Source organism: Haliaeetus albicilla, chromosome 4 (genome assembly GCF_947461875.1).
Source record: "Haliaeetus albicilla chromosome 4, bHalAlb1.1, whole genome shotgun sequence".
Taxonomy (NCBI): Eukaryota; Metazoa; Chordata; class Aves; order Accipitriformes; family Accipitridae; genus Haliaeetus; species Haliaeetus albicilla.
Window position 1 is genome coordinate 35702206 of NC_091486.1, and position 26628 is coordinate 35728833.

General features: G+C 38.5%; 1 protein-coding gene across 5 annotated transcripts in view; it reads right to left on the reverse strand.

Annotated features, from left to right (window-relative positions):
• Positions 1-42: 42 nt before the first annotated feature.
• Positions 43-26628, reverse strand: part of MFSD6 (major facilitator superfamily domain containing 6) — a 32913-nt gene continuing 6327 nt past the window's right edge. For 3 of the 5 annotated variants that reach the window (XM_069781890.1, XM_069781891.1, XM_069781889.1), the window contains 6 exons: positions 18842-20438; positions 13561-13658; positions 7819-7980; positions 7131-7229; positions 4706-4986; positions 43-2264 (listed from right to left, as the gene is read on the reverse strand). In XM_069781890.1, the coding sequence (XP_069637991.1) occupies positions 2082-2264; positions 4706-4986; positions 7131-7229; positions 7819-7980; positions 13561-13658; positions 18842-20385 (2367 nt within the window). In that variant the 5' untranslated portion in view covers positions 20386-20438 and the 3' untranslated portion in view covers positions 43-2081. Of the gene's footprint in view, positions 2265-2481; positions 2534-4705; positions 4987-7130; positions 7230-7818; positions 7981-13560; positions 13659-18841; positions 20439-26628 lie in introns of all 5 variants that reach the window. The other 2 variants (XM_069781893.1, XM_069781892.1) reach the window with 2 other exon arrangements.

Sequence of the window (26628 nt, forward strand, 5' to 3'; positions counted from 1 at the left end):
ATAGGAGCAAATGTAATAAAAGTTCAGATTGATACTATTAAATACATTATGGATATTTTGTATTTCTTACCACAGTTTTTACAGTTTCACAAATATCAAAACCCAGGTGTACATGTCCGTTTTGCAACATAGAATGACTATACAATTCCAAAAAGAGCAGGCATTTCAAATACACAATTCTGAAGTGTAAACACAGTGTACAAGCTCTTCACCTCACAATCCAGGTGCTATGCAGTAGCAGCTGAGGTAACACCATACAGCATGAACTCAACAAGTGGTCGGTTTGTCTCAAGATGATTTTTAGCATCCTTCTGTCCTGTTACCAGTTCAGTCTTTAGTTCTCCCCCAGGTTATACAAACATACAATAAATACATTTCTGATTTTAAAGGACACTTAGACAAGTCATGAGGATTTACGTGAGTACAGTACATTTAAGTTCAAGTGCAAAAAAAGTAACTAGTGGCTAGTCATCGATGTTTCTTTCTATTGTCTACGGTGTTGGTCCCAGGCACCACCAGAACACGGGTTGTTCTGAAGGCACAGCTAAAGCACAGCTATGGGACACCCCTTCAGTCAAGCTGATCGGATGTCAAAGTGGGTAAAACTGTGCACCCCCTTTCCTGCTTAGCTGCTGCCATCTTTCTCCCCCCTAACCCTGTCCTCCTGTTAGTCTTGCCTTTGGATCACTGTACGGTCCCACAGCACGCACCTTCCCCATGGAAGGCCCGACGCATCACATGCATCTGATTTCAAGGAGGGCTGAGCAGCACTCACTCAGTCCCGTAGAAGCTGAGTGCTCAGAATCTCCCAGGAACAAGCTGTTAATATGAGCAAATGGGCTAAAACACTATCCTGACTAAACCCCCAGACTCCTCCCTGAGCCCAAGGATTTCCCTCCAGCAGCAGTTTTCACTAGACACCAGCAAGTGAGCTGGCTGCAGTTAATATTGAAAAGCATAACAAAACATAATCCAAAGTCTTCCAGTGTCTTGACATTGGGCAAAGTAATTTCCTAAACATACTGCAATTTAGTTAGTTTGCTTCCTCCTGAGAATCTCTCACTCCACTTATTTTCTGCGTCAACAGCTTTGCCCCTATAATCCTAATCATTAAGATTTTTAGGTGATTCCTCCCTACCCCCCACCTTCCCTAGGCACTTAAAGCTTACTGTTTTCTTAATAAATAACCACAGTAACTACACTGCATTAAATAAACCATTGTATAGATGATGAAATAATAAACCAAAAAGACAGTGTGTCCATTGAAACCCTTGATCAGTCCCAGGTTGTGCAATCTTGATCAAAGATTCTTGTCTCAATACAACATCAAACCTAAAATTACCCAAACACACACAACCTATGCCCAAGTGAAGGGCTGCAAGTGCAGAGGTTAACTTCTTCAGAAGCCTTCCTCCAGCTTTTTTATTTCACTAAAATGCCAGTTCAAAATCTTTGCTTTGCAGAACTAAACCTTTATCTCAAACAAGATAACATTACCTTCAAAGACATATTCTTTGAATATGTGTGAGTTTTACTTAATCCATCACCATAATATGAAGACACGCTTCCTAAAGCTACACTGTTTCTGAGAAATCTTTACAGAGACAGTTTCATGCTGTTTCTATATTTATTTGATCTGATATATTCTAATAGACTATGCAGGGAAACCCCGTTTCTCTCTTAAAAAGCCTTTCCATTTTGTCCTGGGAACAAATTCAAAGAAGAAAATTACCCAATCAAGTCAGACAGTCTGTTCCTCAACAAGTGAGGAGTGAACTCCCTCTTTCTACAGATTGCAAAGAAATCTCATAGCATTTGACTCAGCTTTAGCAAAGCAGCCAAAAATTCTTCCTATCATTAGATCTGGCCACATCACTGCCCTCAAGAATTCCGAACTTTTGGCTTTCCTGCTCATGTTGCTCTGTGTAGTCATATGAATATTCTTTATATAGTTAAAAGCTTGCACTGCATCACATTATGATTGTTAAGATGAAGTAAGTCCTACTTTTGAGCTCCTACTCCAGCGTTTCCCAGGTGAGAAGCAGAATTCCATGCACTGGATTTTATAAGATGAGCGCATCTCAGGGCCCTGCAGCAGCAGGATGAGCATCATGATCCGACACAATATGGTCACCATCTACTTGGGAATCTGATGTTGCTGTAGGTGTTGGTGCTGAACAATTTCTGGACTGCCCAGAATCTGTCGGATTTTGGGGCTGTCTTGCTGAGCTGGCTGATGAAGCACTGCAATTCTCATTGATTTTCTAAAGAGAGGGGAAAGGATTGCATAGAAAAAGTAAGTATAAACACTTATGACACTGTCCCCAGTGGTATACCCCCAGATGCATTCAGGCACTTCTGGAAATTCACAAAGCGCTTACTTTGAATGCCCGCAACACAACAATTCAAACTTAAAGAAGCAAAGCAAAAGTAGTACATTTAAATCCAGATGACACTAATAGCAAGCAGACAGTAGCTTACCTTCCATCTCTTTTCCTAACTGCACTTTCCCAAGAAGCATGCAAAAAACAAACTTGTTGTGTTTCAAGGGAAAACAAAAACAATTAACTGGACTTCAAAGTGTTCAGACAAGATCATTATTTTGACCAAACAATTCTGTAAAATTTTTTTATGCTCCTTAAATATAGCTTTCTGCAATAGTTCCGTCCCTCCCCAAGATACTGTTCAGACTTTCTGAATGGCAGAACTTTTGCCATACTGATGTACGACTCCATCCAGTCTACTCAAACAGGCCTTACTAAGGAACAAAAGAGCACATTTAAACACTGGTTACATTCCCCAGGGTTGAAACAGAAAGCCTTCACACTAATACATTTCACATTAGAAGATGACACACTATCTATGATTATTTGTTTTGCACTGAAGAATAGAGAATACAGCAAGTATGTCCCTTTGCTTGAAGAAGTATAAGCAAGCAGTAGAAAATCAAGCCAAAATCTTAATAAGAAGGAATGATTTTTGTCACTAATTCCATTTTCTATGCACTGACCCTCCTTCCAAATGATCTATTTCCATTTTAAGGAGGCTATTTAACAAATTTAATAAGAGAGCTGGGCAGCTTTTTTCTAGTTTCAGTATTTTAATATCACCAGCCTAAAATAAATGACTGGGCACAAAACCTGAAATGTTTTGGAGAAGGTTTGTCCTTTTGGTGTGCTGAAGTAAGCATAAGAGATTTTGGAGAACACAGATGATGAAGAAAATAATACAATGGGATGCATTGATTTTTGGCCTATCAACAAGAACTACTTTTATATCAGCACTGTATTTTTACAGGAAGAAAAGAATAATGAAGAGATCATGTGCCATAGAGATGCCAACAGGCACGAAAGCCTTTCTGGCCTCTTCAAAATTCTCAGTGAAGCAGCTGGGTGGTGTCCAGCCATGTTGGACAAGTCTCTCTCAAACACCACACAACTGCAAAACATTATTTTCTTGCCATGTTCATTGCACAAATTCTGTGTGACTGCTTTTCTCCGATTTCTCTTTTTAAAAGGGGACAGCTTACAGTAACCAAGACCCTGAGGACGTTTACCAATGGGAAACAGAGCAGTTTGTCTGGACAAATTACTCTGATGTCAGAGACCCAGTGATATCTTCAGTGTCACTATAAAAACCACATTCTTTGACTCAGGGAAGTTCAAAAACAAACAAGCAAAAAACCCAACCAACCTAAAGCAGACATGTCTGTAAATATATTTTCAAGAATAAAGACAAATAATAAAGGCAGGAGATGGCTGACTAGGTGAAATTCCTACACACTCTTGCTCTGCTGATTCACACTCATATTCCAAATTACCCATTTCTGAAGACAACAGCTGTGGAAAAAGCACTTCTGTGTTTACGCCTACCAGGTGCGTAAGAAGGTACGTCACCCGCTCCTTCCAGACAGGTAAACACAGTGGTTTTAACATTAACCATGCTGTTCTAAAACTTGCATTGACCACCTTTCCCCACTTTGCTTAAGGAGTATGCTTCAGCTCCATTCTGAAACGCACGTCCGAAGCATTAAAAGGTAGTTCAAGATCCAAGCCCATACAATCATTAATAAATCTAAAGGTATTAAAAGGTATTTTGGGAGAAGACTGGACAGAAGGAAAATGGTGTAAAGTAAGCACAGCAATCAGACATTTTACATCATAGAATGGCTCTTAGCTGGTGTAACTCTAGGAAAAAAAGATATTAACTTTATTTGAACAGAGGGCTCTGTATCCCATCAGTAGTTGTCTGGAACACCTATTTTTGCAACCATGTAGATGTTTGACACCCAAGGAAGCAACACTAAATAAAAATCATTTTACACTGTTAAGCGGCTGTGCATCTTCAATTATCACCTTGTAAATTTTGCAAAATGCATAACCCACACATTCCAACTAACATGAAAACAAATGTAAACTTAAAGGGAATAGAAGAATATCCAAGCCTGTAAAACAGAGTCTCTTTCTATGTCTCTCACTATCCTCCCATTTTCAGGAAGATAATACTTGCAAAAATAGTTATTCCTGCTTTATTACACATAGAAAACAACTCTATTCAATGCAGTATTTCAACTACTGTGTCACAACTCCAAATTCATTACAGGCTGACAGAGAATACTTGCCAGATACTAACAGATTTACACAGCTATAAAGGTTTTCTAGCATCTAATAAATACTTAAGAACGTCCTGCACATTAGAAGATTACCTGCAAAGGCTGATTCTCAGGAGTTGGATTGGTTTTGGACAGTTTAACCATCTCTTTTATCTGGTAGACAGCATAAGCTAAGGTGACCCAAGGAGAAGAGCTGATGCCCCAGGCAGGCTTGTTCACATCCTCTTGCTCTTCTTGGTGTTTGGTTTTCTTTAGAGGGAGCCTGGGCTCAGTCCGAGGCATGGTATCTTCCGATTGCTGTTGTACAAGGTCAATAGTTGCTATGGGAACAGGACTGGAAGGCACTGGGATCCTTTCCGCCAGCATTGTCTTTTCTGAATTTTAAAACAAAATCATCATTGGCAAAGCCAACGAGCTTAAAAAAAGTGTAAAGCAGACAACAAACACAAAGCGTTTCTTGCTTTCATAATATGGTTATCACTGTACTGAAAGCAGAACACTGGCACAAACAGCCAGGAGCAAGACATGCCACAGTCTAGTTAGGGAAACGCAACGTGGATGTTGCCTTATAAGCAAGGCTGTTCTGCAACTGCAGTGAGGTATGTTGGATGGCTGCATAAACAGGAGGGGCTAATGAGTATGAAGCAGTCTGTTTTTTCTCAGCTACTAGAAATTCATATTTTCATTTTACATGGAAGAAGTAATTTTCCTGTTACATGCAAATTGAAAATAAGTCTTCTAGACTTGTGGCAAACTTCTTTCTCTGCATAAAGCCTGCATCTTACAACTCACTCGTACTCATAACTAAACACAGGAACCATTCAGTGAAGTCGCATGGCCTACATCATCAGAACAGCCGTTTCTGATCTTAAAATTTCTAAGCTTACTGATTTAACTTATGATGAAGTTGTTTCACATTTTCACCACCTTTTTCTGTTTAAGAAATAAACCATCCTTCCATAGTTACTACAAAGTTATGCTGTTAGTGAGAAAAGAACAAGGTTAGAGTGATACACTGGAGGAGACAAAATATCTGTCGCAGACTTTCAGGTAAAGGAAGAAATCCTCCCAACAGACCTTTACCTCTAAGGTCTTCCAACAATCTGAAGTAGTTTTCACAACTGTCTTGAAATGTCACCCCTTAAATGACTGTCATGACCCAACACAATGTGCCTTACAATCTTGAAGAGCCAGAGTATTTATATACGAAAAGTAATTAAACACATTGTTAGAAACTGTTGGATATTTTAAGTAATAGCTGTATGTTCTCTACGAGTCTGTAAATAACACATTCTGTAAATTTTGAGAAAATACTTTTTCTGAGTAGAAATATTTTACTGATTAAAAAGATCTTTTTTCAAAATTATAAAATCATATTTTATTTACAGACTCTTAGATCATACTGGTTTTTTTAAGCAATGGCTGAATGTTCTCTACTAGTGAGGAAATGAAGAGACTAATCCTGCACGCACTTCACCACATGCTTAGTTTTACTCATCCAGCTGGTCTTGTTGAAAGCAACCTAATTACTGCCATGCTTAAGATACAAGCTCTTAAGGTGGGTAGTGTGCATTAAATGAAAACCAAAGACTGAAACAAACTAAACAGAATAAGGCCATTAAGAACAAACTATTCTTTTGTAGGTTCACGTGTAATTAACTGAAAGTTGATGGGAAACTAAAGCACCAAATATCCTTTTCACCTTTCCATTTTTTGCCATTATCTTTTGAACAGAGGTGAAGCAAATTCTAATAAAACAAATATTTGAACAGTTCAGTACAGGCGACTTGATAACTAGTCAAGGACAATTCATTTAATATCCCAGCTAAAGAAAACTAACTTTCATTTCATACTCAGAGCTCATATTGGCAAGTAACATTTGGGTAAAAAGCAGCTCAAAAATTCATGACTTTTCAAAAGTTGCCACAATTTTATTGTCTTTGTAAGAATTAGACTTATGCTAAATTGTTACTTTTGCAGTAAGCATTTAACTTCTGGTTAACTTTTATAGTAATAAAGGTGGAGATGAAAAAGTTCAAGTTCCACCTGAGGGGAGATTTCTCAGGTACCAGAACAGAACTGAGGCAGCTATAAAAGTCTGTGTCCTCTGAAGCCCTCTCTACAATTTCTGGCAGAGGTAGCTTGGACCAGTAGAATATGAGAGCATGCAGTGGTCAAGGTGACCTTAAAGAACTGATGCAACTGAAGTGACTCACTATAGCTGTTAAGACTAACAGAAGACTTCCCAGAACTGAGAGGACATACAGGTAGTAAAATATGTTATGCTTTCCTCCTGCCAGCATCCAAGAATGCAATGCTGCCCTTCTTACAACAGGAACACATCACCTCAATTTCTATCATTGCTCAGGAAAAAACTTCTCACTTGAAAACAAACAGCTTTGTAAAAATCTGAGTAAAGTCACCAAACATACAAAATAAAAGCTGCAGGGAGCAGCTTCCGAGATACCTTTTTTCACTAGCTCTAATTCTGTAGTGTCACAGTGACATGAATATTTACCTTCTTCTTCATCAGGAACCAATAGCCACTGGATCAGTGCAAATAGAAGAAGAATCACTAAACAAGCCATCCCTATTCCTCTGAATGTGGCCGCAGGACCTGTAATGAGATTTTTTTTTTTTTTAACTGAGAATCTACTTACTTAATAAAGTAATACAAGATGAGTCAGCATTATGCACTCCTTGGGTATCTGTTGTCCCATGTAGACTCTTACTAGCTTCTTTCATTACATCTTCCTCCCCCATCACTTCTTCAACAGGCTTTGCAAAGGATTTTTAACCAAGTAATTAGATGCTCATTTGTTCATCAAGAGGCTGCATAGCATCAACCTATTCTCTCACAAAGGATTCATTCATCTTAGTTAAGGATCAGGTTGGAGATTTGCTCACACAGTACTAAAAATATCTAGGCATAACATATTTATTCAATCTGTAACACTGACAGGACAAAGCCATAAGCAACCTTATCTGAATTCAGTGCTAACCTTGCTTTGATCATGGGCCTGGACTGGAGATCTCCTGAGGTCCCTCCCAGCCTGAGCAGTTCTATGAGTCCATGTTTTATACAAAGTGCATTACGCTTTAAAACATAACAATATCTTAAGTATAAATAAGTTTAAAGCTGGTAGTTCAGTAAAACCAGAACTTCAATAAATAAAACAAAAATGTTCAATACAATTTTTGCTTACCGAAGTAATTGACCAAAACCCCGCCAACCATAGCCCCGCATCCTCTGCCCAGACCCAAGTGGAGACCTTGCAGGATTCCCTGGGCTGACGTTCTCAGCTCTGGAGGCACTGCTGCGCTAAGGTACGAAATACAAGCTGCCCATATAGCCGCGTGCGTGACACCTAGAGAGATGAAACATTGCGAAGAGTACAGGGTCCAGAGCGTACTAATACAACATCAGAGTGACTGCACTCATCAGTTGGAGCATGTGTTGGGAGAAAAACAATAAAACCCTTTCACTGACAAATGTCTGTGAAGTACAAATCAGCTTTTGGTAATGTGATACTGGCAACCAAGCCACAGGGAGACATGATGACTCCTTCTTCTGCAGAGTCTGTCAATAGCTCTTTCTCCCTCTAAGATGACCTCACTTCTCTTCTTGAGACACAGTCCCTAGGAAGACTAAATGAAGTGCCTTAACAGTCTCTCTGTCAGATTCCTTGTCCCTTTGAGAGTGACCCAGGGCCTTTGAAATACGGTCTTGATTTCGTAAGCTGCAGGCAATTAAAGTATTGATGCCTCTCAGCAGTTTCCTTACTGCCACAATGAAGGCAGTGCGAAGGTCATAAAATCCAAACAATACCAGAGAGAGCCATGTCATTTCAGAGGGAAGAATTAATCCCCTCCTGCCCTTCTCACTCCCCCCAAGAACCAACAGCCTCCAAGCAAACTCTTTCTGGACGCAACACCAACACGCTCTGCATTTAGCACTTAATGGTCTAGAGGGGAAAAGCACACAAGCTCCTCAGGGTAGGCCAAAGATGCCGATTTTCATGCCTGCCTCTCTGTTTAGAGGCAGAGTCAGCACACCCTTCCTCCCACTATGACTGCATCATGCGTAGGCACTGCTGTGCGCTGCTGCTGCCTCGCATTTCACCCACTCCCGCTCCGGGGACCGAGCACAGCCGAGGTTCTCACTGCTGTAAACAATGGCCACGTATCCCAGACAGGCCCAGCTCTCCAGCAGAGATTTTGAAAGTCTCTTTCTGGCACGTGCCTTGTAGATTCAGGGTTATGAACACTTTTTCCTACTGCAGAAGAAGGACAGCTAAGGGGAGAGACAGTGAATAACCATCAGCATGCAGAAACAGGCTGCAGGTGGAGCCCTCTCCTTTGAGCTTGGTGGGTTTTTTGTGGAGTAGGGAAGAACAGGACAGGAAAAGGCAGGGTTGGGGAGAAGTTGGAAAAACAAAACAGTTTTGTAGCTCGTCACACATTAAATAAGCCTGAACTATTTTGCCACCCTCAGACTGAGTGGGAATATTTTTTTCTTATTTGAGTGGTATTAAAAATAGTCATCACAGCTTACCAATGCCTAAGCTCTACTGCCTTGGTTTTAAAAAAAAATATTGGCACAACTGATGATTCAGTCAACATGTTTCTGTCCTCTACACTTGACTTATTAATGAACAGTTGGACACTCAATAATTACTTAGGCATTTAGGCTGAAGACTCATAAGAGCAAGAAAACACATGACTTTGTAACATGCTCACAGAATAACTTGGATTTCGCTTAGTTGTAAAATGATACGTAGCACTGTATGGAATTGATACAGTTCTGGCATAGCCATGTTAGATGTCCATAAGGCTGTACAGTTCAATTTCATTCCAAATCTAAATAAAAATTTCTCAAGCTTTGAGTTTGTAAAGGCCACCTTTATACATTGCAGAGTTGGTTTTGGTAATAGTATATCACCTTGTTGAAAAATAAAAAGCTTACATTAGGATGAGTACATTTTACCTTACCATCTACAGTTTAAAGTTTTAAAACTCTCAGATTTTCCATGCAAAAAGCTCTGAGTTTTAAAACTCACTGAATATCTACTTCTTTTTAATGCAAACCCATGTATGCATTGAAAGTAGCAATCAAGAACTGTCCCAATAACAAAGCAACGCTAATCTAATATAGATAATGTGTTTTTGTTTTATAAAGGATATCAATTAATGTAAAACATTTGGTTTTATCAGCTGTTAAAGAGTAAGTCAAGTTTTAAAGCCAGGCAAATCAAAACCACATCAGAAATTATTTGAACCATGAAGCACAATACCACTGTATTTGTTTGAAAACAAAAGGCCATAACTTAACCAACAGGTTCTTGGATGTTTTCACCTTTACTAGGCAATCCAGATAGAACACAATGTTCTGAGTTCCTCTGAAAACAAATCCGTACCTTTAAACCAGCTTATTTCACCTGCCTTTAAAGGTATGGGCTTTTTTTTTTTTTTTTTTTTTAGTGTATGTACATTACTAATGTGATCTTTACTATAATTATTTATAGAACAGTGACTATTTAGAACAGTTTTTACAACAACTTATGTAAGAAGTCTAGTCTGGATTACTGCTAACCACAATTCTTTTAAAAAGAAGTTGTTCACAATATATATGTTGTGACATTATTTGCTAAAACCAGTAACCACCATTTCACCATCTGGACTGTAATTCCAACAAGTGTAACAACCCTAGTGTTATGCTTAGAATAATAATGTTTAGCAAACTTCGGATAATTTACATATAAACCAAGAATTGAAGATTCAGGGAGCCAGATTAATTTCAAGAGAGGTACATCCTAATTATTGCCAGTTAAAGACCCACGCTTTTTGCTCTCTAGACATAACTGTATTGCTGGAGCACCAGTAGGAGTCACTTCTTAGAATAGTACTTGTTTTGTAGTTTGTTGGATAACTGCCAAGTGAAAATAGATTATTTTCAGGTTATCAATATAGTTTTGTAATTCAGAAAATACCTGTCATGCAAATTGGTGAGCTAGCATAGCTGTTACCAGAGAATTTGGACCATCACTTTGGAACAGTAAGTTGCAGCTAACTAGCGTATCAAAACTTAATCTGTTAAGTGCAAAATGAACAAGACTGCTTGTGTGTTCACAGACTGATGACGTATATACATGTTACACACATTTGCCTATGAGGATGTCTTGAAATTTTCAGTTATGAAAGATTGAGCCCAAGCTCTTATTTTCATACATTGCATGGGCAAGTCCATACAGCATGCGGATTCAAAACTCTAAGTTAAGAAGTGAGTTTAAATCTCCTCATTTACTCCTTTGAGAATGCAATGCACTTAAAGAGTCCTCCCTATCCCAGTTACAGACAGCAACAGAAACACAGCATGGCTCTAATTACAATCAATGGATGCAGTTTGCAGAGTCATCTTCCAGAAATCTCTCCATGCCCCTCAGCACAACACATGGGGATAACCCTTCTTGTATTGCAGAAACTTATTAAAAAGAAAAATAAATTCTTTACAAAAGGCAGCTGAAACTGTTGTTGACCTTAAAACCTCTCCAGCTGATAGAACTGGAATTTACACAGAATTTGACAGCTTCCTCCAAAAAGAGGTAGGTACAATTATAATAAGTACTTCACCAAGGGATTTAAAAGACCTATCAACTTAATGCAGTCATGTGGCCCACATGGTACCTGTGTTCTGCACAATCTACTCTATTTTTGTTTTTAAATACTTCTAATCCATACATATGCCAAGCAGCTACAACTCTTACCTCTGTCAACAAACTCACTTAACAAAAATAAGAGCTTCCACCTCACCAAATTTCATTAAGGTGTCACCCCTTAACCCTACCGACAGATTCAGTGGATATGGAGGAAAGAAAGCAGAGCCCAAAGAAACAGGATCTGGTAACTGCTGCAAAAGAAATAATGAATCAAGAACGGATTAAAACCGGTAAGAGCGAGGCGGGGAAAAGAATAAAGGGGGGGGGACTCAACAGTACTTCTAAAAAGATAAACTTGATGTCCCATTCAGCAATACTGAATGAGATTACTGGAATGTAGCAAATGTAGTGGCAGTAATTAGATACACATCTAGTGTGCCTATAGACTTCATGGACACTAATAAAGCATGTTAGATGCAGGCTGAAAAGTGTACATAGAACATGAAGAGGCTTTCAGGGCAGGGAAGGGTTGTATGTCTGTGTGTTTGGTTTGTTTTTAACTTTCTCATTTGCTGACTATAAGTAACTGCAAACAGAAAGATTAACCCAAGCATACATGATTCAGCAGTGGCTAGATATAGAGAAATAAATTTATGAGAAAGTATTATTTTGAAGGTCCTTAGTTTTTTCTTTAAATCTTGATAACTCAAGATCATACCACACAAAACCAGGAAAACAGCTCCCTCACAGCCTTGCTGTAAAAGCAAACCTACGTATTAAGCAATCCATGTTGAAATTTCAGCAGAATAAAAATGAGATTAAAAGTAAAATAAACTTCTTAGCCATGACTATAGGATGCTTCTGGGCACAGACTTATGGCTGTATTGTTGAGACACAAGTTGTTGGGGTTTTTTCCCGCATTTTGAGTTGAGGTGTCTCTTAAAACAGGATTACCTAGAAGGTAATATCCAAAGCTTTGTATTCATCATTTGTTCCCCACAGATATTTAAGCAGGCAACACATTCTTTGTAACATTTTCATATTTTAACACTTGGTATGCACAATGAAGTATCAATTCAATAGTTGTGGTTTAGGGTTTTTTTAGTAACAAAATTCAGAAACTTGCTGTTGGGGCAGTTTTAATACAATAAACTGTTTTTGTTAGCAGGGAGGTAAGGAGCCAGGACACAAACAAATCTCTTTCTATATATATGCAAAGATCTACACAGTGCTCTCCAATGGCATTTTATAACTCAAGTTAAAAATCTACCTTAGAAAGATTTGTGTAAATATAGTAGAAAAAGTTAATGCAAATTCAAATTATTCTGCACATGGAAGAATAAAGCTTCTAAGTATAATCTGTGGAAAATTTTCTAAGTAGTATTGTATAAATCCAAAACACTGGCTTTAACAAAGATGGTACAATTATTTTTAAAGACAGGGAAAACGTTTTCTGCATTTAAATTAACCATCCTCTTGCAAGCTTACAAACCCAAATACTTCAGTATTCTTCAAATACTGAAGAAAACAGAAAATAAAATAGTTTAGACTTCTGGTTTTGAGAAGTGGTACCCACTACAAAGACAAAAAAAAAGTCGTAAAATCTAAGTTAGAATGAAGGTCTTACTGACTTGTTTGACAACACAACTTGAAAACAGGGCTCAAATTACTTTTCATAGACAACACCTCTGTCCTTCTAATTAAATTAGTTAAAAGGCAAGTATCTTAAAGAAGCTCTATTAGCACAAAGCTATTGAAAGAAATTCCTCTGTAGCTATTAAACAAATTAATCCTGTAGTCTAAAGGTATGATCAAATAATACCACTGAAAAACTACAAATATTTTAAGAGACAGAATGACCCAGACTATGGTTGGGGGTTTTTTTGTTGTTGGTTTTTTTGTTTGTTTGTTTGTTTTTTTTTACGGCATCCTTTCAAGAACCACGACCTTTTGCATTTAATGAAGTTCACATTTATCACCAAACAGGATTTGCAGTAGGTGTGTACCAACCTCGTGCTTCTGTCTCTTTGTTTAGTTAAAGGGTGTGTTTGTCTCACACAGTTCTGTATGAATAAACAGAGAACTGTGCACAATCAAATGCAAACCCACCCTTTTGACGTCAAATATTTTCCAAGATAAACAGTAATGTTTTATGGACCTGGGTCTTCTGGGATATTTGTGGTCAAAAAAACAGAGAAATACCAGATTTTTACTTAATCACAGTTCACTTGAAAAGAAGATAAATGTAAGCACTTGATCTTATACTGGAAGGGCATTACTGCACTGTCTTACCTTGAAGTACTTCCATCGGAAGAACAGTCCAGGCGTTTTCCAGATATGAGATGTAAATGTATCGAGCTGTATTACAGGCAAGACCAATATAAAGCACTCTAAAGGAAGTAAGGAAAAGAGAAGTCAGGATAGTTTGCACTTTCCTTTTTTGGTACGTTATAATATAGCTTACTGCTTCAGAAATAATTTGCAGGTGTACAAACAGTTTGCCAGTCTAAAGCATTTGCTCAACAGAAAATACATTCTTCAAGTCCTACACCCAAACATAAACCCTCCTCTTGCCCACTCCCAACACATATTCAAACTGAGGCTAAAGTTAACACTCTCTTCAAAATCCTAATGGAAAAAAATTAAAAGGGACAACAGATCCACTGAGCTTTTAAATAAGCTCTGTAGTTCCATGCCACACTCTACACAGGATTATATTTCAGAGAGACCATTTCTAAGCACATTCAACATCCCTTCCAAACAATCTTTTCTAATCATTCAGAGATTCATTCTGCCATTTTAATGTAAGCCTGGTGCAGGTTTGTATTAGATGAATTAATTTTACCCCACTTAATATAAGTTTATAGTCCCAGTATCTGCAAACTGCTCAGAACTACTCTAAAAACACATCCCACAGAAGCAATATGGTTCATAACAACATGCCTCAGGATAAAACTTAACCATCCTGTTGAAAAGCAGCAGATGCTGCATCTCTGAATGAAGAGAAAAAAAGGTCTTTTAACAGTTTTCAAACAATGAAGCACAAAGACTATTTGTGCAGTGCATTTCCCATTGCATGTTTAACCTGATTACTTTTCCCTTCCAGTTTTCATATTTAGCTTAGCTTACTTCTGGGGTGTTTATTCATCCTGCTATCTTTCTCTTTTTCTTAGAAGGATCTTAGGAAACAAAGACTTAATTCAAAACATGTTTTTAGCTTGAGAAAAGATGCTGTATTGCAACCTTTATTTTTTTTCAGGGACAAAGATAATTTATTGTCCAAACATGGCTTCTTGGATGACCCCTGGTTGGGCACAAGTGAAATAAATGCAATTGATAATGAAGGTGTAAGCATAGACACTGTGAAAGGGCTCATTATTCTTTGTGCTGCTTTTTTAGTTAGTTATTCTACAAAAGCAGACCGAGGTTTAATTAAATGGTACATAGCCACTGAAAAATCTAGAGTGAGATGCAAACATAAAAATGCAGCATCTTGTTAACATTTGAGGTCTCCAAATACAGATGTTGACAGCTAAAAAAAATCAGTACCATAGTTTTCATCATATCAGTGATATCAAAAAACATTCAAAATTATAAAGACAGGTCTGTGCATTTCACAACAACATGGATTTACAGAAGACAATATATATTTTACTTTCAACAAGTTGGGTAAGCTTGCAGGAAGTGCCCCCCCCTCCAAATCACACATCAGACCAAACTGTGTTTCTTCCAGATACATGTAAGGTCCGTGAATGGCTGGCTTAAGCTGCCTTTGGGCAATGCAAGCCCAAGCATTCATTGGAGAAAACATGGGAAGCCATGAAAAAGTTCGTTAGTATACAATAAAGAGAACAAACTTGTTATTTGCGCCATGCGTCATAAATTTCATCTCCACCTTTAATTAATGCCTTCTGTTCCAAACAAATTAACTTAGTTCCTTTCATAGCCACAACTTAAATGTAATTCTCATGTACAGTCACATTTCTGAAATGTATTAGGACACATTTCCCACAAAAAGTAAGCAAACATACAAGGTCTGTAGGCTCCTCTCTTCATTCCCCTACTAGTAAGGCCCAAGATGATGGGGATACAAAGGAATCACCTCACGATATACCTGTTTTTCCTCATCAGCAGTACAGATGCACCCAGCTCTGTTTAGGACCAGTTCTTGCCAGCTTAATTTCACTTTTGTCTCACAAAACCTTTGCCTGTGCACCAAGAACTTTCTTACCATCTCAGCTGTTCCCTATCATAGCCAGACCAGAGATGTGAAGAGGTCTCCTGCTTCATAGTTTTTCCATCATCACTAACACACTCGGCTACCTGTGCTTTTCCATCATGTTACACACTTGCAGAACGATTTGGATTCAGAGTTTAAAGAGCAGCAATTTAAGTCAGGTTCCACCTTTTAATTTTTTAGAATATGTACAGAGTTTTAGGTAAATTACAGTTTATGAATATTTCTATAATTATGCTTTTGGGGGGGTATGTCACATGAGAACTTTTGTGCATTTACACAGTCTTTTAAAAAATGTATTTATAATAGTGACTTAGGGTCTTTATCACACCTAAATGGAAAATGTAAATGGATGCTCCTTATGAACCCTATACGCAATATCCACAGAGACACCATATTCAACTTACAGATTAAACATTTAAAACACTGAATCTATGTTTATGTTATGGAGACTAAGCTGTTTACAGCCATAACTACCAGTCTCTGCTTCCTATAAAAACCTCCCATGCTGGAATTGTGGTCAAACACATTCAAGCTTAACCTCAAGTAGGAGTTTATTTTCAGAGATTAACATCATCTTCCTAAACTCAGTGGCAGTTATGAGTGCTTTACACAGGATACTATTCAACAATGGTGTCTAAATATTTGATAGCCAGTTTTGTATGCTTTTCCATCGCAATATCCTCTCAAAGAACTTGTGGTCTTCACCATACTTTTGACAACTTATTTAATTTTAACTCTTTAGTTTACTTTTAAATGAAAATCTACTCTGTCATCTGTCAGAAGGTAGCTGGAGGAAGCAAGGCAAAAAATACCCTAGCATCTGCAATATTCCCTCCCCTCGTAAATCTGTGCAATCACAGAACAGCTTTCTAGCTGAACCGATGACTGTCATTACTCCAGATTCATCTAGTGACCTGCTAATATACAATGTTAGAAACACTAGCAGCATGTATAACATGCACACATGCAGTGCACATGTGTATGAACACTAAAGCTAATGAAATCAGGAATCAGGTGGTTTACTCAGCACATGTTTAGTATGGTCATGCTTAAAATGCTTGGACAATAATTTGAGTATTAGTTATAAAAACCCCTGTGAAAACAGAATAGGTTTCAAATGTTGTAAGGGTCTTACATGCCAACATGTACCATGGTAGAAACAGAAAGCTTTACAAGGCTAGAAAAGAAAAACTGAGCTTCTATCTGACAAGGGTGTAAAGCCTGTTTTCTTTTAGTTCTACAAAGGACAGTCAATAACTTTTTTTCCTGCTACTGTGACAGTGCATGCAGTTCTGGTACTCATGCCTGTCTTCAAAGAATTGGGACAGGAAGGAAAGACTGAATGATAATGTTCAAATAAATACTGCAGAAAGACTGTCTACATCTAGGAGTCTAACAATCCAGAAGAAAGGAATTTTGAGCTATTAAGAAAAAAAATATATAAAATACTGAACCCAAATGCTTCTGGCTAAGATGGTTCCAAGAAGGATATATAGTTGGAGGCTCTTGGTTCTTATTCATGGGAGAATGAATATCTGTACTATAAGGCAGCAGACATACGCAGAACTATCAAAGAATATGAGCTATGGACTCTTATACATTCCTCTTTAAAAAAAATAATAAATTTGCCTCCTCTTGAACAAACCATACATTATACAAAGTTCAAAAAGTACAAGAAGAAAGGCAACCAGAAGGAGACACCTCAAACTGTGATGACTAAATACAAGTAAGCATTAGATAACATTAAAATGTGACTAATGTGCATTTCCCAGGTGTAGGTATAAAGAGTTGTTTTATTGCAAATAGGAGCTAGGGTTTAAACAACTTAATCTTGATCCAGTCTTGGCTTCATAGGCTTAACAGTGCAAAGAAAAAAAAAAAAAAAAAAAGGAGTTGATCCTGTACTTCTATCCCCTTCTATTTCATCTAATTCACAAGCCCAGCATTCTTTTGGTTTTCCTTCTTTCTCTACTTGAAATCTAAGCCTGAATTTTGTACTATAACAATATACATTGAAAGAGCATACCCAAGCTATCTTTAGCTATCAAGATTATGATCTGTTCTGACCACTCCTCCATCATCACATGCTTCCTCCAGTCTTTGCATGCAAGGTGTCATATTTTCTTGTACTAATTATTGCCAAATTCAGAGAGTAAAAGACTGACTCAAAGTAAAGAGATCCTCCTCAGTTTAAAGGAAGAAAATACATCTTTTAAGTAATCTCTCAAAGTACTGTGCTAAGCATCTCAAACATGTTTAGTAGAGGTCAAATGAATCAAAATATTCATCCCAATAAAAGCAAAACAAAAAAACAAAGAGCAAAACCACAGAACAGAATGCACAAAAAGAACAGTGCAGACAGCTTAAAAATACTTGCATCTCAGTGACTGTATGATTATAAACAGGGCATTTGGAAAGGACATGATGCTAACAGCACACAGAGCTCTGTGCTCAGTTGCACAGAGTACCTGAGTAAATATAAAAAAAACCCTTTACGACTTCATTAACTCAGATTCCCCCTTATCTTTCCTCCCTTGAGCTTTTTCTAAAGCGTAGTGAAGGGATTTAGAATATCCAAAAATTAAGTCAATTGTGAATTTAGTGGAAAACAGTGTTCGCTAACATGCTGGAAGTAGTCAGTTTCACCTGCACAGGGCAAAAACTAGGGGAGAAGCCCTGCACAGCCATCTCACTTCAGTAGCTAACACGCACAGTTGCAACTAAAGGAAGAGAGCAAGGAACTGAACTGGTAAGCGACACTACCAGGCTGCAACCTCATTCTGCCAACACCCAGCATCCGATTACGAGGGCATGTGCACAGGAGGTGCTCACCTCACTTCTTCGTCTCATCCTCCTCCCCTCTCAGCGTGCAAGTGACATCTTTCTAGGCTACTGTGGGGGCAAAGAACTGCCCCACAAGGAGAAGCAGGATAGAGGTTTCCAGAACGCTGCTACTCACAGGAAAAAAAATTGTAAAATTAATTATATTTACATGACAAAACAGACAATCCTCGAATGGGTGGCGATTTGTAAAGATCTCTTAAGAGAGCTTTGCATCAGTGAACCAGGATGTCTTCTGGAACCATCTGCAAAAGGTTATGGTGCCAGGCATAACGCATGTACTAACATGCAACTCAAATGCAAAGGAAGCACTTCTGAGCAGTTTCAGCTCCTAAAATAGTAATAAACAACTCCATCAAGCAAGCTACATAACTGAGCAGGACTTGGAATTTTAAAATAAAAGTATTAGCTTGATTTTCACTTTTTAACACAAGGCTAAGCCTGAAATTCAATGGGGTTTGTATAGCACTTTAATGATTGCTAACATCTTACCTGATATGACCAACCAATTCTATCAACTTGTGGCTGAAGAAGTAGGCAGTCAGCTCAGACACGTGGCTGAGCACAGAACAAACACCAAAGAGAGTGGTGGTGCCATTCAGGTCTTCCAAGTGCCAGTAAAGAAAGGTGAACACAAAGCCATATCCAAACCCCATGAACCACGCCACGAAGAGGACTGAGCCATACTGGATACTACACAGCAGTTTTATAAGGTCCCAAAAACTGAAAGACTGCGACTGGCTTGTACTGGTAGGAGTGTTATCGGAGGATTCGTTGGAGGCACTTCTGTCCACCTGTGAGATTTCTACCTCTTTTCTCTTATTTTCATCTTGCTTGAAGTGCGCATAATGAAATCGAAACTGGGTGGCCACAATTAATGCCATTGTCATCAGAACACCAAAAACGATGAAAACTATCCTGTAGTTCTTGTACTCAGGAGCTTTACATCCTTGACCTTCAATGCCAACTTCTGTATGGGTATAGTCAATGCCAATTCCCACAGAGAGCATGGCCAGCCCCCAGCCCAGAGACCCCCACATACGCTGCAAACCATACCTGTCCCTGTGCTTGCCAAGGTACTGCAGAGTTACAGTGTCCACAATAGTAACAGAGGAAGCACTGAAAAATTCTCCTATTATGACAACCAGCAGAATGAGTAGAAAGATGGCTTCTACTTCTTGTTGATCATAAACGAGCACAGCTTGGTCAGAAGGCATCGGCTTTGTGGTGATGGCAGCTGGAGTAGTACTTGGAGTCGCATTTCCTGGTGAGACTGGGCTAGTGGTGGTGTTTTTCAAAATAAAATAGGTACTGTTTTCCAAGACAAACTCCACATCATTGCTCTGTGTAGGTAACGGGAATGTCATTTCAGGATTAGCTGTCCCTGTTGTTTCCAAAGTGACTAGGTTGGAAGCGAGCAGGTCACTCTTCCCACGAACTTTTGGGGATGCAGTACTCACTGTGGTTAGCAGAGGAGACATCGAGGCGTTTTGCAAAACTGTTGTTAAAAGGCTGCTTGCATTGGTGGGATGGGCTGGGGAAAGGCCCTTTGGTACACATCTTAGGGTGGCTGGTCTAACAAATCCAATCCCCAGGTTAAATAAAACCCAGCATAAAAGTGAAAAGAGGAGGACAATCTTCCCTTTCTTGAAGCGATCTGCCACCACTCCCCAGAAGGGAGCACTGCAAAACTCAATAAAGTACCTGATGCCCACCAGAAGTCCACTCTGACTGGGTGACATACCCAGCTGCTTGTAATACACAGGCAGCAAGGGGTAGAGAGAGCCATATGCAGAATAGAAGAAAAAATAAAAGACCTTTGAGATCAGAAGATCATTGTTTATTTTGACGCAGTGCTTTTCTAACCAATCTATCTCTTCGTCTGCAACAGTGGTTGTCTCCGTTGAAGGGGATTCATTATGGGGTGGCAAGTCTTGATCCTTGGAAATGCCATTGAAAGGATCAGCAAGCACATACTTTCGCTTCTGTTCTTCTTCATCATCAGTTAAAATGGCAACTTTATCATCAGCTGCCATGGTTTACCACAAGCATCCAGTATTTGGTGCACTCTCAAGGAACTAGGGCTACCCTGCAAACAAATAAAACATAACATGATTAAGGTACCACATGAGAACAGACCTGCAATGCCAGTCATCAAGGACAAAGCTTCTTTTTGTAAGTGACATTCCTAAGCAATAAATGCAGTATCAGGGTGGGGAAGGCCATTTGTCTAGACTAGTGGTACATGGTAGCATCAATAAAAACGTGTTTTATGACCCCTTTTGTGAAGTTCTTGCAACAGCAGCTTTAATATTGTGCAATAAAACATTTTTCATGTTTAGGACAGAGAATAATTTATATATTCAAAGTTACTGTGGCAATTAAGTGCTAGCATTTTCAAGTCTTTTCTTTCAAGTTGTCTCTTCTCCCCTAAGGCTAACTGCTTTATTTCCAGTAGTCCCTGCTATACCAAAGGATAGCCATGATTTTGTAATTAAATAATGCAGCCACATATATATCTATCTCTAGGGTTTTTTAATTATCAAACCAAATCATTATCCAAAGCCTCATGATGGCCTTCAAAAGGTTCATCAATCTCCTCTTGAAAAGTGATTTTCCAAGCACTCCACAACCACAGCAGAAATTGGTGGGAGGCTTGAGCTTCTAGGCTGAATGGGAAGAAAGGTAGGAATTAGGATAGGGCTCTAAGATTAAAACAAGGGACCCTCAAAATTAGGATAACAACCTTGAAGGCAAAGACCTGGGAGCAAAGAAACACAGGGACAGAAATTAAGTACAGGCCCTACAACAATCTCTTCAAGTCAAATTCTGAAATTGAAGAAAGGTGGATTGGGAGATAAGTGTACTGCAGCTGCCCATACTTATCCTTTGCAGAAGTAAAAGACTGCAAAACTGACAGGCAACACTTAAAAATAAATTCACCACTACTTAGAGTTTGATTTGACCAACCAGCTTTCACATTTAAAAACAACAAACCATTCTATCACTATATTAGGCAACTATTTTTTCTATATTAATAGCTGTAAAATTAATGTAGGAAGATTAGCTCATGTTCATTATAAGAAAGTTGAACATTTAATGTATTTTGGTTTTGTCATGCCTTTGCTGTTTTGATTAGTGTTACTATCACACAGGAACCTTTTAAGGGACCAATATTTGAAAAGAGCATTTTATTCCAGAAGAACCTGAAATTTCTCTAAGAGCACTCAATTTATCATTGGAAATATCTTCTCTAAGAATTTGAAGTATTTTTTTGCAGTTCTGCACTTTATTCCCACTAGAAGAGTTCCAATGAAATTTCAGTCTTTCAAAACTCAACTGAAAGCACAGTATTGTTCCCTTAAAATTAGTCATGCATTGATATATCCAGTGACTTTAAATTATTTAATTATAATTTGGAATTTATTTAAATACTGACAACGGATTTGCAAACCAATGCAAGGCTAATAACAGAAAAGAGACTCTAACATTCACAAGTACGTTAAATTAATTGTTTCTTACTGATCCAACATACACATAACAGCTGACAGAACAAGCCATGGATACTTCTAAAAACAACAGCCCATTAAAATAATCTAAACCTTACACAGTTCAGTGATAGACAAGTCTAAAAATACTGTCATTAAAATCTCAAACATTCATATGAGTTTGTGTGTGTTTTTCACTTTTAAATGTCATTTCTATGGGATACTATCTACGAAGATCTCTGCTTTTGCTTACGGAGAAAAGGTTGCATAAAAATCTTGGAACCTTAAATATTCATGCATTCAAGGACAAAAGTTAATAAAAATGATGCCAGCATATACACACAGACTGCTTTTTTCTTCAGAGACAATCCAATAAATAAATTTTTAAAAAAAGGTATTTCAAGTGTCAAAAGATTAGAAAAAGTCCTAATTAAGTTGTTAGAACAGTCAAATGTGAAAACACATTTTTTCACTCTTACCTGCTACCATGAAAAGCCACATGAACCAAAAACCAGCAGCTGTCTCGTTAGCTCCTGCAATTTTTGGTTCAGTCAGCCACTTCCACGTGACGGTTGGAAGAACTGTGGGTTTTTTGCTCATATATTTGCTCATTTTTGGCTTCTATATCCATAAAACAAGTCCTTCTAATGAGTAAATTAGATCAGTCATCACCTGGGCTTTTATTTTCTTTATGCCTCACCTTGCTTTGACAACAAAGACTCCAGAACTTGCACAGGGCCCCACTTATGTCAAGGGGACTTAACTGAGGTTTCAGCGTTGTTCCTGTGTCCTACCAAAACCAGTATATGCTCATCTATTTACAGCAACTTGCTTACTAGCTATATCAGAGCTTTACAGCATTTAATTCTGAAGAATCAATATCCTCCCCAGTCCCCATGACATGACAAGACAGCACATTTTAACCACTTGGAAATTAGGACAACTTCATTGCAAGTACGAATTGAAATTACCCTGTCTTAAACAACACAGCCATACTCCTTATCCCTACATATGATCTTTGAACCACCTGATCTCATGTAAATTATACTGAAGGCTTTTAGAGCAACCAGTATTCAATCTGTTTTAATTCAGTTTCCCTTTTCTGTTGGAATGGGACTTCCAATTTTGTACATTGTATGAATAGTGGATATATTAAAAATTGTTACGCTGCTAGTCTTCAAACACTTTAGTTGTTGCATCTTCTTTCTCCCTCCATAACTTCTATCTGCCGCAGCATCCATCTTCTTCTAACCTGTTGTGTGCAAGAATTAATCCAAAAGTTCCAATCCTAGTATTTTGACTAGAACATTGTGGGTTAGAATGCTATGAAAAGTATATTTCATAATCATTTCAGTAAATATTTTCCCACCCTGAGAGTGTTTCACTGAATATTATTAATAACACAGAATATACTCATCAGAAATATAACAGCATCAAGACTGGTAGGAGCCATATGGCATTCTTCAATGTTTTGATCACTAGTTAGTTTAGGAGTCAGGTTTTTGAAGTGATTTTATTTAGCAATTTTTTAAATTCTAAAAATAAATGACTGAAAATGAGAAAACCATCAAAGTGGTATTGTTACTGAAAAATCTACAAAAAACTTAATAGTCTATGAGGCTTTCCTTCTAGTGACAAAAACCCCGTGCCAGTCAGGCATTGAATGCCACAAATCGAACAGATGGAAAAACAATGTACTTAAGTGAGAAGAGACTAGTTATCTACTGGTTATTTTAACCATAGCCTTCAAATACTGTATCTTCACTTTGCAAAATTTTTTTCTGATCCACAAGACAGTAGGAGGATAGAAGACAGCACTACCAGCAAGTTTAAAATGAACAACAGAGAACAGGAGTGAGGAGGAAAGGTTCAGAGAGTAAACAGAATGGATTTCAGTGTGAATATAAATCTTAACTCGTTTGAGGCTGAACGGAGCACAAAGTTTTGGCAGAGGCCTGTTGAACGTCATCAGTTCAGCCAGGACAAGTGAGACCAGAGGGGCTGCAGAGCGGGAACATCCCTGTCTGAAAACCAGGAGTAACGGTTTTGAAGCCATGTTCCCTAACCTTAGGTAAGCGCACAAACTTACAACAAAGCCCTAACACGCAAATTGGAAGAAACTTCTACGGAGAAAGCCCTGCAAAGGGAAAGGGAAGAGGCGTAGCAAGCAGACCACACAGCAGATGTACGTCACAATAAAGTACCTTGGTCCTCCAGCAGACAAACAAGCTCTTGTCTTCCCACAGGTTTATGTTTCCAAACCACTACAGAACTCACAACAGGGAACCAAGTCTTTGCTCCCTCATCATCCCATCACCCCTGACATAACTACAACAGAAGACGACTTCATTAAAATCTGAACTTCCCACTTCCCCCCCCAACCCATGATCCTATCGTACCGGCCCAGGAGCATAAGTCCCTTGCTCGCAGGTGCACAGGAAGCTTGTGGCCAACCCAGCTTTCTCAGACTGGGGATTATTCTGCAAGATCACTCGTGCTCTGAGCCTGTTTATGCACAAGCGCATGCACTTCTTTTCAGACGTAAAGAATATACGTGTTAACCACAAGATTATTCTTCCTTCAAGCTTTGCACAGATAGCATATTTTACATAAGTTCTAGTCTACTATTTTTTCTAAGTTTCCTGATACAGATTGCTGCCGCCTGGTTTGTATCTGTTCCTTCAGCAAGTCAAAATCCACTTTCAAACCCTTACATCTATGACATGTCTTTCATCCAGTCATCTTCCACAAACAGCTACAGCAACCTTCCTGCATACTCATACCTTTGAGCAGCTCTCTAAGGAACAGAGGAAAAAACATTTGTCCCAAGGAATTTGGTGATGACAATGCAAAGGTCATTTTGATGACTGTAATGAGGCTCTTTGGCAGATAGGTGGAAAGAGGCAAATATGGGTATTCTACATTTAGTTAAGTATCTTCTTGGCATTCTTGCCTTTTTTTATCTCTTAAATCGATCCTCATTTATTCTGGCTCTCCTAATAATTAAGAGGATTTCAAGATCAGAAAGGATAAAAAGCTAATCTATTCAAGACAACCTGCCATTACAAGGAGTTCCCTATAAAACAAAGGAAAATCATAAGGAAAATAATAATATAGTATACTAAAACCTCATCTCTCCCCTTCGAGTCACTCTTCCCAAAACCTTGGAGGAGGCGGGGGGGTGGGGGGGGAACCCCACCTCAAAACACCTGCTTTGCACTATATCTCAGGAAAAAAAAAAAGCCAATCAACAGATCAGACTGGGGTAGCAAATCCCTAAACCTCTCAGGGAAAGTATCGTGGCACTTCAAGCACAAGGCATTAAAACGTCACTTGCAGACCAACAGAAAGTTAGATTTGGGGTAAAGGAGTACTGGTTTTAAATAAAATTTAATTCAGCATAAATATTCCATTTGCTAGGCTTTGAGAATTAAAGTATAATTAAGACTCACAAAGCAGAGCCTCAAAAATCAGGGTTTGGATGTATACTGAATGTAGAAAAACAAACCCCAGGACAGCTCATCAGAAGACAGTGCAAATGATCAAGAGTAGCTTAAACCGTTAAATACCTAGCAAAAATCACTGTAGAAGATTTATATTTATACAGTCTCAGAAAACATACTCTAAGAGTAGAATTTCAAAACAGGAATCATTAAGTAATCTCTCAGGCTACACACAGCTGTAAGAACAGAGCAGACTAGCTTGCTATTTACATTGTGTGGATAAATCAAAGCCAGCCAACATGGCATCACATCTTATTTTTCCCCTTTCAGACTGCACTGACTAGCAAACTGACTTTGTAGCAAACACATGAAATGCCACATGAAGTTTTCACACGAACATTTTAAAATCTGCTAATAGAAAGCATGTTTCTTAAATAACCCCCTTTTTTTTAAAGTCACTAATTATTGTTTGATTCAGAACAGGTCTGTGCTAGAGAAGTAGACTTAAAAACTATCCATCTTCCAAAGAAAGCTCACCTCACTCATCCCCCAGCTGGTGAAACCGCCACAATGAGCGCATCCATCATGTTGCTCATGCACTCTACCTCCTCCTCAGGCCCCCTTGTCTCATTGATCTAAGCTACAAAACCTTTGGATCAAAGACTTTCTGCTACAGTATCTGTGCAGCGTCTCTCAGAATTAAGCCCTGCATCCAGCAGGCCTACAAGGCATCGCTGTAATAAATATGAATAATAGACCATGTTTTCCATTTCCAAGCAAGTTTCACCCCTAAGGAACAGTCTGGTGCTCTCGCCTGCGTCGATGCCAAAAAGGAGAATATTATGCAAACAACTTACATCATGACAGAGGAGCGCACAGACTTCATCTACTCTTGCATCACATTCACAAACCTCTCCCAGGTAGGCCAACCTCCAGGCGGAGCCCTTGGAGGGGCTGTCCCCTGCCAAGTCATACAGACCAACTCACACAGGCTGACCCACCTGCCCCACATCACCATGCCCTGCTCTCTAAAGGTAAGCAGACTCCTGTGAGGCCCCAGTATGGACACCTGACCAAGAATTTATAAAATCAGGAATAAATCACATTTAGTGCATTAACTCAGTACTGGGAAATATATTTGTTTCAAGTCTGAAGCAAGACATTAGTGTTGTAACATTAACCACCATAATTAGGGTTTCCATGAAGTGAAACCACCTCGTTCTAAACCACTTAACTCTCAAAACTGCTTTATTTTGTGTTGCTTGGCATGCACTTACTTAATGTGTTGGTCTATAGGTTTTTTTACTTTATTCAATATGCATATAAAACCCCACATACTTTGACACAT